The 17,946-nt window shown below is 43.0% G+C and overlaps 1 protein-coding gene across 1 annotated transcript in view; it reads right to left on the bottom strand.

The window, feature by feature from the left end:
• Window positions 1-17,946, bottom strand: part of LOC138352573 (nicotinamide phosphoribosyltransferase-like) — a 174,342-nt gene that overhangs the window by 106,830 nt on the left and 49,566 nt on the right. The window contains exon 5 of the mRNA XM_069305062.1: window positions 17,130-17,287. Coding sequence (XP_069161163.1) covers window positions 17,130-17,287 — 158 coding nt within the window. The remainder of the gene's footprint in view (window positions 1-17,129; window positions 17,288-17,946) is intronic.

The raw sequence follows: 17,946 nt of genomic DNA, 5'->3' as shown, positions 1-17,946 counted from the left end.
AAAGATGACACTATTATTAGGTCTATGAATATTTACACCCGAGTAATGCTTCATATGAAGCCTATGGGGGGAGGGGACATTTCTTTTCACCTAATGCCTCTGGTCACCTAACAGTATATAGGTACTCGAGATATAGTAAACTGTTGTGGGGTTACATCCTGGGGGAAGATCAGTAGTTCTACCATAGTTGGACCTCGATACAAGCCTGAAGTATATATATATATATATATATATATATATATATATATATATATATATATATATATATATATATATATATATATATATATATATATATATATATATATATATATATATATATATATATATTGGTGTATACTGGCAGCAGGTTTTCTTTCAAACATGTTTCATTGAATATGACCGCATATTCTGTATTTATTATTTTCTGGTTTAGGGCTTCTATCCCTCTAACTATTTTCTTAGCATCAGGGCTTAATTGAAATAGGAGTTCTCCAAAACTCATTTTCGTACTTTTAAGGTGAAGAAAAGAAGTGATTTACTATAGAGTGTATTACACTTATTTGTATAATTTGCACGACGTTTCGAACCTCCATGGTTCATTCTCAAGTGAACAGATCTTACAATACTAGTTGATTTTATACCCGCATTAGGTCAGGTGATAATACAATGAAGGTGAAAACATGGGGGGATACATAAGGGATAAACTTAGGGGCTGCAGAAGGCTTATTGGCCCATACGAGGCATCTCCTATCTAAACACAAAGATTAATCCAGTGTAATTGGCCTGTTATGTTGGACATTGTCTTCTGTGTTGGCATCGATATGTTCTTGTCTTGTCCTTACTCTCATGGTGGGTAGAGTAAATAGTTCCGTGATTTGGGTGTTCATGGTAGGTCGCTCTATTCTTATGTGAATTGCCTCAAGAATTTGTAATCTTCTTGAATCTTGGGTTTTGTCTATTATGCAAGTATTCTTGTTCAACATTTCTCTTGTTAGAGTAATGTCATGGGCTTGTCTCATGTGATTCCTAGGGGCACCAGACATTGGGGCACCAGATTCCTAGGGGCACCAGACATTGTCCAACATAACAGGCCAATTACACTGGATTAATCTTTGTGTTTAGATAGGAGATGCCTCGTATGGGCCAATAAGCCTTCTGCAGCCCCTATGTTTATCCCTTATGTATCCCCCCATGTTTTCACCTTCATTGTATTATCACCTGACCTAATGCGGGTATAAAATCAACTAGTATTGTAAGATCTGTTCACTTGAGAATGAACCATGGAGGTTCGAAACGTCGTGCAAATTATACAAATAAGTGTAATACACTCTATAGTAAATCACTTCTTTTCTTCACCTTAAAAGTACGAAAATGAGTTTTGGAGAACTCCTATTTCAATTAAGCCCTGATGCTAAGAAAATAGTTAGAGGGATAGAAGCCCTAAACCAGAAAATAATAAATACAGAATATGCGGTCATATTCAATGAAACATATATATATATATATATATATATATATATATATATATATATATATATATATATATATATATATATATATATATATATATATATATATATATATATATATATATATATGCGAACAAGCCTGAATGGTCCCCAGGACAATATGCAACTGAAAACTCACACCCCAGAAGTGACTCGAACCCATACTCCCAGGAGCAACGCAACTGGTATGTACAAGACGCCTTAATCCACTTGACCATCACGACCGGACATAATGAGGTGATAGCCGAGGCTATTTGAACCACCCCACCGCCGGCACTCGGATAGTAATCTTGGGCATAGCATTTTACCAAATCACCTCATTCTTTGGGGTACACGTGAGGAACACAAATGCGAACAAGCCTGAATGGTCCCCAGGACAATATGCAACTGAAAACTCACACCCCAGAAGTGACTCGAACCCATACTCCCAGGAGCAACGCAACTGGTATGTACATATGGTGGGTGCATCCTCCAGGTCCTTGCACTAATGGAACCATTGCAATGATGCATATGGGGACATATGCGTGTTTAAGGAGGGGAGTGGTGTTGTAATCCACAAGTTAGTAGGAATTATTAGCTAGAGGATCATTACTACAACACTTAACGAATGATGATTGAAAGTACATGTAAGTAGACAGACTATGGATCACATATCTAAGAAAGGCCAATGGATTAAGACCGAAGCTGTTTAGCCAAATTAATAATTCCTGGAAAGAGGAATTATTCTTCGTCAGGCTTCTAGGATCAAGGTTACCGCTCTAGGGATAAGGTTAATCGGATTATACCTTCCTCGAGAGGCGTGGTGAAATGATTGAGGCCATGGTGGGCTGGAGTCAGTCTGGTTGTGGAAGTTGAACTAGCAAGTCCTCCGAGGTCTCCGTTTGTGGCAGCAGCGAAGTGTAGCAGACAGCTATGCGAGAGCCTGTTGTGATTTTAGTGACCAAGTTAAGTCTGCAGTATGTGAGTATTGAATGAAAGAGTAACCGGGTGTGGAGCGTTGTAGTAATCATTCCGTATTAGGGACTTAGGCGGAAGTTACGTGTGTGGGTGGTGATCGCGGAGGTCAAGTGGTCTATGGGTATTGGAAGTGTATTGACCTAATAGAGTATGTTAATTAATATAGTATTATTTGTCAGAGTCTATTCTTTGTAATTAAATGACAAAACCCGACGGCCTTTAAATACCTTCCATATGTTCATTCATTGTGTTCCAGTACAATCTAGTGGTACGCCTCAAGGGTCTGGTGTGTGTAGGAGTATAGGTGGTAGTAACGGTTGCTGAAGCAAGGTGTTATGTGTTGTGTAATCGCTGTGTTCGGAAAGAACCGGGGTTTAGCGTCACGACATATTTGGTGGCAGCGCAAACAGGTTTGGAACACTTTGAGAGATGAAGGAAGTGTGTTACTGGTTTAGTTGGTGAGGGAATGTTCGTGAATTGGTAGACGTCGGGTTGTGTTCAGGACGGTGGATATTGGAGTGAGGAAGGGAAGGTGTGTGGGCCAGTGAGTGGCCATAGTGGGGTGTGGGGCCAAGTGGAGTGGCCACGTTGTGCGGCAGGGAAAGGTCCCCTAAGGGGTGGAAACAGTAGTGTGGGGAACTGATAAGTGACGTTGTTAATGGTGGCTTAAAATTATAAGTGATTCTAGTGAGATTAAGGGAATAAGGCCAAGTAAGGTTACTGTACGGCAAAGCGTCAAGCTGGTTCATACACGAGCACATAAGGGGCGAGTAGCCATGACGGGTACTGGTAGTAATAGGGGCGCCAGTGGCCAGGCCACGAGTAATGTCGGTCAGGGTGAGAGTGGTGATAACACGGCGGCGTTGCTTACGGCGCAGGCGGCAGCGTCAGAGACAATTGGGCAGGTTGCACAGTGGTTGAAAAATGTGTTGAGCATGCATGAGACGACTAATGCAGGACCTAAGGTATATGGAGACATTCCCACGTTTTGGGGCGCCAAACGGGATTCGAAAGGTCAGTTACTAACGGATATTAGAACATTTTTCTTTGCTCTAGAGAAGGCGACTAGTGTGGGGTCATGGTCGGATCAGGCAAAGATTGCATTGGCATATTCCAAGGTGAAAGGGGAAGCAAAGACCCTGCTCAACTCGGCGGAAATTAGAGAAATAAATAGTTATAGCGAGTTTAAGCAGGAACTGATTACCTCATCGTGCTGCACATCATTACGATGTGCAGCACGATGCAGTAGAACTAAAGGCTCAGTTAGCTGCACTTAAACGAGAACCAGGGGAACAATTAAGGGCGTTTGGCCATAGAATAAGACTCTTGGGTGATGTGATTGAGCGGACGGAAACGCAGTTCACGGGGGTAGTAAGAGATTCTATGCAACGGAGTGTTTTTTTCGGTGCATTACCACGGGAAAGTGCGTTACACTGCAGGGAAGCTAAGTCTTTTAAGGAAGCGGTGAAACATGCAGTGTTTTGGGCGGAGAATAGCCCGACACATAAACTGACAGAGGATGACATTTTCAAGGAAGTGTCCCCTAAGGAACAGGCAAATCTTGCAGACACGCAAGAGAGACAGGCTCAGCTCTGGGCCCCAGTAGCTCAGCCAGTGGAGGATGGACCCGCGGCGGGGGTCACACATTCCAAGGGCAAGGGGCGAGGTGTTCCTCGACGTAACAATAATAAGGGCTGGGAGCCAAGGGTGTTCCAGGGACGCAATACGAGTGGGGTGTCGTGGGGACCCCATCAGGGTACTCGCGGGCAGCGAGGAGGCTATAATCAAGGGGCGCGTGGAGGCAGGTTCACTCCTGCTCCACCACAATACACGCCTGCTCAGGGAGCAACAGGAATGTACCACCAGAACCAGGGTACCGGTAGAGGGTATCCCCGGGGAACGGGGTACACTGCGGGTAAACACGAGCCAGAACGACCTAAGCAGACAAAAGTGTGTAAGCTGTGTGGTGACGGTAGTCACTTGGCCTGGCAGTGTAAGCTTTTTGTTCCGCCTAATTACCCAGTGTGTACAGTAGGGGGTGGCGGACAGTGGTTGTGTACCGTCGGGTCGGGTCATCCCATAAAGGTGCATTTACGGTTAAAGGGCACTATCTATACAGCCTTGGTGGACACCGGTGCTTCCGTGTCCATCATGAGTCGTAGCGTGTTAGGATCAGACGTCAGGCTGATACCGAACAACAGGAGATTAACGGCGGTGGGGGATAATGCGTTGCGGGTGTTGGGAGAGACAACTGTGGATTTCCAGCTAGAAGATAGACGGTTTAAACATAGTTTTGTAGTAATACAGGATATAGGGCTGAAACATACCAACATTATCCTGGGAATTGATTTCCTCGCAAAATACTCATGTACCATAGCGTTCAGCGCAAGGGGGAATAAATTGGTATGTGGGGGTCAAGCGGTAGACGTTAACAAGGTGAGGAGTAGAGAAGGAGTAGCAGTAGTGAGGGGTAACTGTGGTAACTCGGCTGGGGACCAGAATATACAGTGGGCAGTCACGGTACCCAAGGATGTCACCATTCCGGGAGAAGCATCCTTAGTGATTAAAATGGCATGTAAAGCCAAGGGAGTAGACGTTGTGCAAATTGAGCCATTGGATAATCCAGCAGGGTTGGTGATAATGGAGACTATTGAAGACATAAATGAAGGGGTAATTCGGTTGAGGGTTTTTAATCCCTCTCGGTGGCCAGTCACCTTGAGTAAGCATGCACAGGTAGCGTGGGCGCACCCTGTGGAGGAGATTATTGCAGCCATGTCAGTAAGTCAGAGTGAGGGCGATGAGGATAGAATGGATAAATTAATGGGAATAGTGGATAGGATGTCCATGGAAAGGGAGGTTAAGGAAGCCTTAAGGGGCTTAGTCAGGGAGTTCCCGGATGTTTTTGCGTTGAGAGGGGAACCCCCAGGGTGCATTACTCAAGGAGCACATAGAATTGACGTAGAGGGCGCACATCCAGTATATACGAGAGCATATAGAATACCAGTGGCACACCAGAGGGAGGTGAAAGAGGAGATAAGCCAGCTAAGGGAGCATGATATCATTGAACCATCCAGTTCACCGTGGCACAGCCCTCTCGTAGAAGTCAGGAAAAAGAATGGGGGAGTGAGGTTATGCGTAGATTTCCGCAGAATAAACAAGCTGACGAAAGACGAAGCATACCCATTACCTAACATACAGGACACATTGACACACTTGAAGGGTACACAATATTTTACCACATTAGACCTACTCAGTGGGTATCACCAGATACCGCTGGAGGAAGAGTCGAAGGAAATCACAGCGTTTAGTGCGTGCAACGAGCTCTGGCAATATAAACGACTTCCTTTCGGGTTGAAGTCAGCACCTGCTGTGTTCAGTAGGCTAATGATGAGTGTATTATCGGGGTTGATAGGTCCCACAGCGTTGCTGTACCTCGATGACGTAATCGTGCTGGGAAAGTCATTAGAGGAGCACATGCATAATTTGAGGAAACTCTTGCTAAGGCTGAGGTCACACAACCTCAAAGTGAATTTCGAAAAATGCAGTTTTTTTTGGAGAATCGGTAACATTCCTGGGTCATACAGTGGGCCGGATGGGTATCAGTCCATTGCCAGATAAAACCAGGGATATTCAAGAGTTCCCAGTTCCACAGAACAAGAAAGAGTGCAAATCTTTCCTGGGGTTGGTTAGCTATTATCGGCGATTTATTAAAGATTTTTCAAAAATTGCAAGACCATTACATCAGATCAGTGGACTTGCAGAGTTCGTGTGGGGGAAGGAACAACAGCAGGCGTTCCAGGTACTGAGGGCTGCTGTCAGCTCTCGCAGTATCTTGGCGCACCCAGATTTTAGCAAACCATTTCTGGTGTATGCGGATGCTTCTGGCGCAGCGATAGGTGGTGTGGTAGCTCAGGTGGATGAGCGAGGACGGGAGCGTCCCATTGCATTTTGTTCACGAGTACTATGTCCTGCAGAGAGGAACTATAGTACGATTGAGAGGGAAGCGCTAGCGATCACATTCATATTACAACGGAACCGGTACATCTTGCTTGGACATGAAATTTGGCTCAGAAGCGATCACAAACCCCTTAAGTATGTGTTCGAGTCCAAGGAGCCTTGTCAGCGACTGGCACGGTGGGTTACCTCGCTCTCAGAGTTTAACATTACAAACTTTGAACATGTACCAGGGAAAAGCAATGTGGTCGCTGACGCGTTGTCAAGGTGTCACAATGTAGCAGTGGTGAGTGAAAGGGGGGAGGAAGATGTGTCGTGGAATGTGAGGGAGTTGATACGAAGTCAGGAAGGTCACCCCCTGTGGGGGGAGGTAAGGAAGTTTTTGAGGGGTCAGCGTGCGGAGTTGAGGAAGTCACTTCCAGCACCAGTGGATGAGTTTGTGGTTGAAGATGAGGTGTTGTATCATCTTGGTAGGGTTTCGGGTATACGGTCTGAACCAGTATACCAGGCAGTCTTGACACCGGAGTTCCAGAGGACTGCAATGTATCTGTGTCATAACATCCCAGCAGCAGGCCATGGAGGGGAGTCCAAGACGTTGCAGAGGGCACGTCAAAGGTTCTATTGGCCATCCATGGGTAAAGATATCAAGGTCTATGTAGCCTCTTGTGACAGTTGTCTGAGGTACAAGGCACATAGGTTGGGGGCGGAACCTTTGCGTAGGTGGCCGGAGGTGAGTACTCCCTTCGAGAGAGTACACATAGATCTCATTGGGCCGCTACCACAAGCTCATTCAGGGGCGAGGTACATATTTGTAGCAGTGGATGCACTCACACGGTTCACTGTGGTGAGTGCCCTCCGTTCTAAGTCGGCAGAGGATGTGACCCAGGCCATGGTGGAAAGTGTGTTAACCAGGTTTGGGGCTCCTCAACAAGTTGTGTCAGACCAAGGGTCAGAGTTTATCAATCAAGTATTTCAAAGCATCGCGAGTGTGTATCAATTCAAACATACTCCAGTGCTGGCATATCGACCATCGGCGAATGGTTTGGTTGAAAGACACAATGCTGAAGTAATCAGTATTCTGCGGCATTTGGCTGCTGATGATGTGCTTGCATGGGATCAGAGTTTGTCGATGGTGGAGTCGGCGCTCAATACGGCGTTCAATAGGTCGGTGGGAGAAACCCCGCATTTTTTGTTGCATGGGTTCGATCCCCGACTTCCGTTCACGACGTTCACAAGCAAGCAACCGCCATGCTATGCGTTAGACTTCAAAAGTGTTGTCTGTAGGCGAGCAACCAAGGCATTTGACTTGGTGAAACTACATTTAAGAAAGTCGACAGAGGTAGCAGAGGAATATTATAATGCGCGGAACAAGGTCCAAGCAAAGGTGATCAATGAAGGTGATAGGGTATTCGTGAAGCAGATGCACGCTCAGGCAGAAGGTAAGTTGGCACCCAAGTTTGTGGGGCCATGTCGGGTAATTAGCAAAAAGAATGCAGAAGTGAAGGTTAAGGTGCTAAACACAGGGCATGTGTTCTCCTGTCACCCAGACCGCGTCTATACACTGACCGGTCAGGCAAGTGAGGAGCCATACCCTACGGGGAGTGTGCCAGGGGAGAGCACACCAGCGGCTGAGAACATAGGTAGGGGTACGAGGAGTTGGCAATCAAGGGTAGATAACACAGAACAGCCTTCGCAGGACCGGGGACAAGGTCCACAGGCGATGGTGACACATCGCTATCCGACCCGCTCTCGTGGGGTCATGAACACAGAAGGAGCATAGTATGTACTGTAGAGTAGTGCATGGCCATGGTAGTTTTTGTAGTGTGGGGTAGTGTGTAGAGTGTGGTGTGTAGTGGTGCATGGGCATGGTAGTTTTGTAGAGTGTGGGGTAGTGTGTAGAGTGTGGTGTTGAGTGGTGCATGGGCATGGTAGTTTTGTAGAGTGTGGGGTAGTGTGTAGAGTGCGGTGTTGAGTGGTGCATGGGCATGGTAGTTTTTGCAGAGTGTGGGGTAGTGTGTAGAGTGTTGTGTAGAGTAGCATGTGTAGTGGGTGGTGTAGTGTTGTGGCGTTTGGACGCCTGGTATGGAGTGTGGTGTTGTGGAGTGCATAGCGGCACAGGAGGCCAGGTGGTGGTGGGTACGGTGAGTATCGGTGTAATGAGGTCAGGTGCGTCAGGACGCAGAGCCTGGCTGTTGAGAGACGTGGTGTTATAATGAGGTCATCAGTGGTTGGGTTGACCAGAGGTGATGGTTTGTCGGAGTGGGTAAGTATTATGGATAAGATTATAATGTAGAATTTCAAAATTTCAGGTGTTGGTGGTTGCAGTGAGCGAGCCAAGTAGATATACTAATTTCTCATTAATTAAGTTGTTACAGGAATCTCGCTAGAAGCGAGCCAGTGGCAGTATGATGCTTTAGTGACATTAGTTGTGAAATTATTTTAATGAGGTATTTATTGTGATAATGTATGTGTATGTATATACTGTATATTACCTCATCGGCACCATTACTGAGTGTTAGGCATGAGAAGGTCCCCCGGGATCATGTCACAGAGCTTCAGGTAGAGTAGAAGGGAAGCTATGAGGCTACACTCAGTTATTCTAGAAAAAAAGGGGGGTGGAAGTGAAGCCAACGTGACGTTATAGGCGAAATTCGCCCCCTGACATCAGAGCAGGGATAAGGGCCAGCTGCAATGGTTTTGCAGCTGCGCTCAGGCTATATACGGGGAGAGAGTAAGGAGCCGAGGGGGTTATGTAATAATGGGATCGAGCCAGGGGGCTCCGAGGGAATATTTTGCAGGTACAGCGGTCGGGAAGGTGTGAATACAGGTGGACACACTCTGGGCGGATGGGCCTAGACCAGAGAGCTGTGAGGGATCTACAGCGTTCTGGGATTGGTGCCTGGAACGAGACGTCAGCACAGACCCAAGGGAACATGACCCTGGGGTAGGAATCTCCGTTGCTCTGGAGGCCAGGATCACGTTACCTCAGAGCAACGATGGGACATTGACAACATTCACCAGGCTGGACAGCCTGGGTTTTGTCTGGGTCATGGAGGATCTATGACCTAGCAACCATGGGACACGAAGACAAGAGAAGTGATGCTGCCAATTGTGGAGGAGGCCAGTGAAACATTGTGTGATCATTGTAAGCCCTTATGTCAACAGTACAGGGCAAGATGTTAAATTATTAACTTGTTACTAAGGATGAAGAACCTTAGATATATATGTGTTGTGTATATATTAATGACTAGTGTCATTTCTGTTTAAGTGCCAGCATTCTGGTCCATGTAATTTTATGGTTATGTTTGTATGTAATTATATGTCAGCAGTTTAGCTATATGTGCATTGTTGGAGATGGGAAAAATTATTACAGACTATTTTACCTGTGCTATGATGTGAATATAATGTATATGTTGGAGAAGTGTTGTGAGTCATGTCGAGGAAAATTTTAATTTATTTCATTGTATGTATGATGAACTTATTGGATGATTTTTTAGTTGTACACATATGGTGGGTGCATCCTCCAGGTCCTTGCACTAATGGAACCATTGCAATGATGCATATGGGGACATATGCGTGTTTAAGGAGGGGAGTGGTGTTGTAATCCACAAGTTAGTAGGAATTATTAGCTAGAGGATCATTACTACAACACTTAACGAATGATGATTGAAAGTACATGTAAGTAGACAGACTATGGATCACATATCTAAGAAAGGTCAATGGATTAAGACCGAAGCTGTTTAGCCAAATTAATAATTCCTGGAAAGAGGAATTATTCTTCGTCAGGCTTCTAGGATCAAGGTTACCGCTCTAGGGATAAGGTTAATCGGATTATACCTTCCTCGAGAGGCGTGGTGAAATGATTGAGGCCATGGTGGGCTGGAGTCAGTCTGGTTGTGGAAGTTGAACTAGCAAGTCCTCCGAGGTCTCCGTTTGTGGCAGCAGCGAAGTGTAGCAGACAGCTATGCGAGAGCCTGTTGTGATCTTAGTGACGAAGTTAAGTCTGCAGTATGTGCGTATTGAATGAAAGACTAACCTGGTGTGGAGCGTTGTAGTAATCATTCCGTATTAGGGACTTAGGCGGAAGTTACAAGTGTGGGTGGTGATCGCGGAGGTCAAGTGGTCTATGGGTATTGGAAGTGTATTGACCTAATAGAGTATGTTAATTAATATAGTATTATTTGTCAGAGTCTATTCTTTGTAATTAAATGACAAAACCCGACGGCCTTTAAATACCTTCCATATGTTCATTCATTGTGTTCCAGTACAAACCTAGTGGTACGCCTCAAGGGTCTGGTGTGTGTAGGAGTATAGGTGGTAGTAAAGGTTGCTGAAGCAAGGTGTTATGTGTTGTGTAATCGCTGTGTTCGGAATGAACCGGGGTTTAGCGTCACGACATATATATATATATATATATATATATATATATATATATATATATATATATATATATATATATATATATATATATATATATATATATATATATATATATATATATATATATATATATATATATATATCAAATCACCAATGGTCCTGGGGACCATTCAGGCTTGTTTGCATTTGTGTTCCTCACGTGTGCCCCAAAGAATGAGGTGATTTGATAAAATGCTATGCCCAAGATTACTATCCGAGTGCCGGCGGGGAAGTGGTTCAAATAGCTTCGGCTATCACTTCCTTATGTCCGGTCGTGATGGTCAAGCGGATTAAGGCGTCCCTGTACATACCAGTTGCGTTGCTCCTGGCAGTATGGGTTCGAGTCACTTCTGGGGTGTGAGTTTTCAGTTGTATATAGTCCTGGGGACCATTCAGGCTTGTTTGCATTTGTGTTCCTCACGTGTGCCCCAAAGAATGAGGTGATTTGATAAAATGCTATGCCCAAGATTACTATCCGAGTGCCGGCGGGGAAGTGGTTCAAATAGCTTCGGCCATCACTTCCTTATGTCCAGTCGTGATGGTCAAGCGGATTAAGGCGTCCCTGTACATACCAGTTGCGTTGCTCCTGGCAGTATGGGTTCGAGTCACTTCTGGGGTGTGAGTTTTCAGTTGTATATAGTCCTGGGGACCATTCAGGCTTGTTTGCATTTGTGTTCCTCACGTGTGCCCCAAAGAATGAGGTGATTTGATAAAATGCTATGCCCAAGATTACTATCCGAGTGCCGGCGGGGAAGTGGTTCAAATAGCTTCAGCTATCACTTCCTTATGTCCGGTCGTGATGGTCAAGCGGATTAAGGCGTCCCTGTACATACCAGTTGCGTTGCTCCTGGCAGTATGGGTTCGAGTCACTTCTGGGGTGTGAGTTTTCAGTTGTATATAGTCCTGGGGACCATTCAGGCTTGTTTGCATTTGTGTTCCTCACGTGTGCCCCAAAGAATGAGGTGATTTGATAAAATGCTATGCCCAAGATTACTATCCGAGTGCCGGCGGGGAAGTGGTTCAAATAGCTTCGGCTTTCACTTCCTTATGTCCGGTCGTGATGGTCAAGCGGATTAAGGCGTCCCTGTACATACCAGTTGCGTTGCTCCTGGCAGTATGGGTTCGAGTCACTTCTGGGGTGTGAGTTTTCAGTTATATATATATATATATATATATATATATATATATATATATATATATATATATATATATATATATATATATATATATATATATATATATATATATATAATAAATATGACCGAAAAAGTAAGATTAATAATTCTAACACGAATTTTCTCGATCTTTCGTACGTTTCTTTTCACTGTTGATGGTAATTCAAAGATCAATTCTCCAAAATTCATTTTTATTTCTAGTCTGACGCGACACTTGAGCGCGTTTCGTAAAACTTATTACATTTTCAAAGACTTTAGTTTACACAAACACACAACTTTAACTGAATAGAGCTTAAACATCTTTCGAGTTTTTATACCTACATTTGGGTGAAGTGACATGTTACAATAGTTTTGGATGAGGTGAAAATAAACTTTTAACACAAGACAGAACACGAAAACAATGAAATACATACAGGTATTAAAAGTAGGTAACTGCAGAAGGCCTATTTTTATTGGCCCATATTTCTTGATGCTTCTATATTGGAGCGGAGTCTTGAAGTGGGTAGAATATAGTTGTGCATTAATTGGCTGTTGATTGCTGGTGTTGACTTCTTGATGAGTAGTGCCTCGGAGACGTCGAGCCGCCTGCTATCGCTGTATCTATCGATGATTTCTGTGTTGTTTGCTCAGATTTCTCTGGTGATGGTTTGGTTGTGGGAAGAGGCTATATGTTCCTTAATGGAGCCCTGTTGCTTATGCATCGTTAAACGCCTGGAAAGAGATGTTGTTGTCTTGCCTATATACTGAGTTTTTTGAGGCTTACAATCCCCAAGAGGGCATTTGAAGGCATAGACGACGTTGGTCTCTTTTAAAACGTTCTGCTTTGTGTATGGAGAGTTTCTCATGAGTAGGCTGGCCGTTTTTTTGGTTTTATAGTAAATTGTCAGTTGTATCTTCTGATTTTTGTCTGTAGGGATAACGTTTCTACTGACAATATCTTTCAGGACCCTTTCCTCCGTTTTATGGGCTGTGGAAAAGAAGTTCCTGTAAAATAGTCTAATAGGGGGTATAGGTGTTGTGTTAGTTGTCTCTTCAGAGGTTGCATGGCGTTTCACTTTCCTTCTTATGATGTCTTCCACGAAACCATTGGAGAAGCCGTTGTTGACTAGGACCTGCCTTACCCTACAGAGTTCTTCGTCGACTTGCTTCCATTCTGAGCTGTGGCTGAGGGCACGGTCGACATAAGTGTTAACAACCCTCCTCTTGTACCTGTCCGGGCAGTCACTGTTGGCATTCAGGCACATTCCTATGTTTGTTTCCTTAGTGTAGACTGCAGTGTGGAAAACTCCGCTCCTTTCCATGACTGTTACATCTAGAAAGGGCAGCTTCCCATCCTTCTCCATCTTGTAAGTGAAACGCAACACAGAATTCTGCTCAAATGCCTCCTTCAGCTCCTGCAGATGTCTGACATCAGGTACCTGTGTAAAAATGTCGTCAACATACCTGCAGTATATGGCCGGTTTCAAGTTCATGTCGACTAAGACTTTTTGCTCGATGGTACCCATGTAGAAGTTTGCAAACAGGACACCTAGGGGAGAACCCATGGCGACCCCATCTACTTGCTTATACATGTGTCCATCCGGGCTCAAGAAGGGTGCCTCTTTAGTACAAGCTTGGAGTAGTTTCCTTAGACTGTTTTCTGGTATGTCAAGAGGAGTACAGGCTGGATCATGGTACACTCTGTCGGCTATCATCCCGATTGTTTCATCCACAGGTACGTTGGTAAACAGATTCTACGTCCAACGAGGCTCTTATCCCTGTGGCCCGTGTTCCCCACAGGAAGTCAACAAATTCCTTTGGAGACTTCAGGCTGAAGGCGCAAGGGACATAAGGATTCAGCAAGCCGTTGAGTCGTTTCGCCAGTCTGTACGTGGGTGTGGGTATCTGGCTGATGATTGGCCGAAGTGGGTTTCCAGGCTTGTGTGTCTTGACATTTCCATACGCATATCCAGGTTTATATTCCCCAATAATATTTGGCAGGTGGAGTCCAGATTTCTTGGCGTTCACAGTTTCGATCAATTTGTTGACCTTTGCTTTCAGTTCGGCTGTAGTGTCCTTCGTTACCCTTTGGAATTTAGTTTGGTCAGAGAGTATGAGGTTCATTTTCGCCAGATATTCGTCTTTTTTAAGAATTACGTATATTGGCGACTTGTCGCCTCTCCTGACAACTATCTCCTTGTTCTCACGAAGGCTCTTAGCTGCCGCTTTGAGCTCGGGGGACAGTATGGTGCTTCTGTAGTTGCCTCGATTCTTTCCTCCTTCCGCAATAAGTTCTGCTTGTAAGGTATCTTTGGTGGTGATCTTCTTTTGTGCTTCGAGGTCGAATATGTCGTCCAACAGAATCTCCAACTCCACTTTCCGGGCCATCTCACTCGGTCTGGACATAACGTGACAGTTTATACCCAGATTTAGGAGAGTGACTTGGTCCTCAGTGAGGTTGATTCCTGCAAGGTTCAGGAAGCCATCTCTTGGTTGAATTGAGGTCAATTATGTATGAGTTGTTATGTATGAGGTCAATTATGTATGAGGTATGTATGAGGAATTATGTATGAGGACAAAAAATTGACCTCATACATAATGAAATGGGTAGCTTTATCATTTCAAAAGAAAAATATTAGAGAAAATATACTAATTCAGGAAAACTTGGTTTATTAGGCAAATCGGGCCTTGCATAGCAGGCCGAGTACGACGTTCTGGCTACTAGGTACAACATATATATATATATATATATATATATATATATATATATATATATATATATATATATATATATATATATATATATATATATATATATATATATATATATATATATATATATATATATATGTCGTACCTAATAGCCAGAACGCACTTCTCAGCCTACTATTCAAGGCCCGATTTGCCTAATAAGCCAAGTTTTCATGAATTAATGTTTTTTTGTCTACCTAACCTACCTAACCTAACCTAACCTAGCTTTTTTTGGCTACCTAACCTAACCTTACATATAAATATAGATTAGGTTAGGTTAGGTAGGGTTGGTTAGGTTCGGTCATATATCTACGTTAATTTTAACTCCAATAAAAAAAAATTGACCTCATACATAGAGAAAAGGGTTGCTTTATCATTTCATAAGAAAAAAATTATAGTAAATATATTAATTCAGGAAAACTTGGCTTATTAGGCAAATCGGGCCTTGAATAGTAGGCTGAGAAGTGAGTTCTGGCTACTAGGTACGACATATATATATATATATATATATATATATATATATATATATATATATATATATATATATATATGTCGTACCTAGTAGCCAGAACTCACTTCTCAGCCTACTATTCAAGGCCCGATTTGCCTAATAAGCCAAGTTTTCCTGAATAAATATATTTACTATAATTTTTTTCTTATGAAATGATAAAGCAACCCTTTTCTCTATGTATGAGGTCAATTTTTTTTTATTGGAGTTAAAATTAACGTAGATATATGACCGAACCTAACCAACCCTACCTAACCTAACCTAACCTATATTTATAGGTAAGGTTAGGTTAGGTAGCCAAAAAAAGCTAGGTTAGGTTAGGTTAGGTAGGTTAGGTAGACGAAAAAACATTAATTCATGAAAACTTGGCTTATTAGGCAAATCGGGCCTTGAATAGTAGGCTGAGAAGTGCGTTCTGGCTATTAGGTACGACATATATATATATATATATATATATATATATATATATATATATATATATGTCGTACCTAATAGCCAGAACGCACTTCTCAGCCTACTATTCAAGGCCCGATTTGCCTAATAAGCCAAGTTTTCATGAATTAATGATTTTTCGTCTACCTAACCTACCTAACCTAACCTAACCTAGCTTTTTTTGGCTACCTAACCTAACCTTACCTATAAATATAGGTTAGGTTAGGTTAGGTAGGGTTGGTTAGGTTCGGTCATATATCTACGTTAATTTTAACTCCAATAAAAAAAAATTGACCTCATACATAGAGAAAAGGGTTGCTTTATCATTTCATAAGAAAAAAATTATAGTAAATATATTAATTCAGGAAAACTTGGCTTATTAGGCAAATCGGGCCTTGAATAGTAGGCTGAGAAGTGAGTTCTGGCTACTAGGTACGACATATATATATATATATATATATATATATATATATATATATATATATATATATATATATATATATATATATATATATATATATATATATATATATATATATATATAAACCTAGAAGGGGTACCACCTCTGGTGCAAATGTAGGGACCCATAGCCTCAGAGAAGAAAATAAAGAGTACTCAGAGAAGACCTTTTGGATCCTCACTGAACACTTTGATATTTTCTTCTCCTACCACCCCTATTCTTTTGTTAAGTGTGTATATTTATCTAACTCTATATATATATATATATGAGTTTTCAGTTATATATATATATATATATATATATATATATATATATATATATATATATATATATATATATATATATATATATATAGAACAAGGCAGCAAGAACACGCAAGCAATAAATAACTAAGAACTCTATATGACCCGACCAGGATTGGAACCCATCACGCCAGGATCCCTCCTGAATGTACCTGGTACCGTGATCACTACACCAACTGATCAGTCGTGAAGCTTAGTTAATTAGCACCAGATTGTTGTTGTTGTTTTAGATTTAGCCAGTCAAAACAAAATGTACGTGTAGCACGTGTTATAATGAGCCAGTAATTGAGTTCAGTTATTCACGATAACTTTGTTACGTGAATAAAGCACCAGGACTGACCAATCCTTATATAGACGATCAATTGGTGCAATGATCATGGTACCGTGTACGTTTGGGGTGATCTTGGACGTCAAGGGGTTCGAATCCTGGTCGGGTCATTTAGAGTTATTAATAATTTATGGATTGCGTATTCCTAAAGCCCATCAGTGTCACAAAAGATTTGTTTATTTATTTACAAGGACAGGAAGCCCAGAGGTAACCCCCGCCCCCCCCCCCCCCCACCCCTAGACCAACGCCTGACTTCCCCAACCGATAAGCATTGCCTAACTCCTGGGTACCTATTTCACCGGGCATCAGGTATAAACAGCCGTACCCAAATGTCTTTTCTTGCAACATATCCTACATGTAAACAGGACAGTTACCTTAAGAATGACCACTTTGGGGTCACCACTGTCCGGCCGGAGGTAGATACAGCCGCCTTTGCTGCCCCGCTGGAGTACCAGGTCCCTCAGCTCCCCGCACCAGTCCTCCTCCAGGCACCGCCAGATGTCATACGAGTCGCACACACACCCGACGTCCCCTGCGGGAGGGACATCCATTTATATACACTGCAGGATATCTTCTTCTTTTAACTTATATTTCGTAATCATATCTGCAATTAGCTCTGAACATTAGTGGTATTTAGTCTATAAGAAAGCTACTTTTTGGTCTTAACAAATGTGCAAGATATGTGTAAATATTTAGTCCAAAATGATCTACTACCAGAAAATTTTGGCAAATATCGCAAGTTTACTAAAGGCAGGTAGTAAATGTGGGTGACTGTAACTTTTCCACCGTTGCCCGCAGAATGGAGCCACAGGATGAACATCCAATTATGAAACTAGCTCACCACATATGTAAGTTGCTGTTCTAGGAGGCTGTACTTGTAGTTGGTCTCAAACCCAGTAATTGTTCATATAACACGATATATTAAAATTTACAGTTAGCTTATGAATATTGTAACTTGTTTAGCTAAATGAATTATGTGTCTTTATGTGCATGTGGTGATGGTTCCATTCCACTATCCCTCATACGACAGGTAAGGGGCTCACTACCTCCCACAGGATGGATATGGGGCCCACTACCGCCCATAGAATAAGTATGGGGCCCACTACCGCCCCACAGAATAGGTATGGACTTCGCCATCGTTCACATGATGGGTATGGGTTTCACTTCTGCTCACAGGATGGGTATAGGGCC

This window comes from Procambarus clarkii, chromosome 54 (genome assembly GCF_040958095.1).
Source record: "Procambarus clarkii isolate CNS0578487 chromosome 54, FALCON_Pclarkii_2.0, whole genome shotgun sequence".
NCBI classification, from domain to species: domain Eukaryota; kingdom Metazoa; phylum Arthropoda; class Malacostraca; order Decapoda; family Cambaridae; genus Procambarus; species Procambarus clarkii.
Note: the sequence above shows the minus strand (reverse complement) of the source record. Positions and strands in the feature narration are given on the sequence as shown.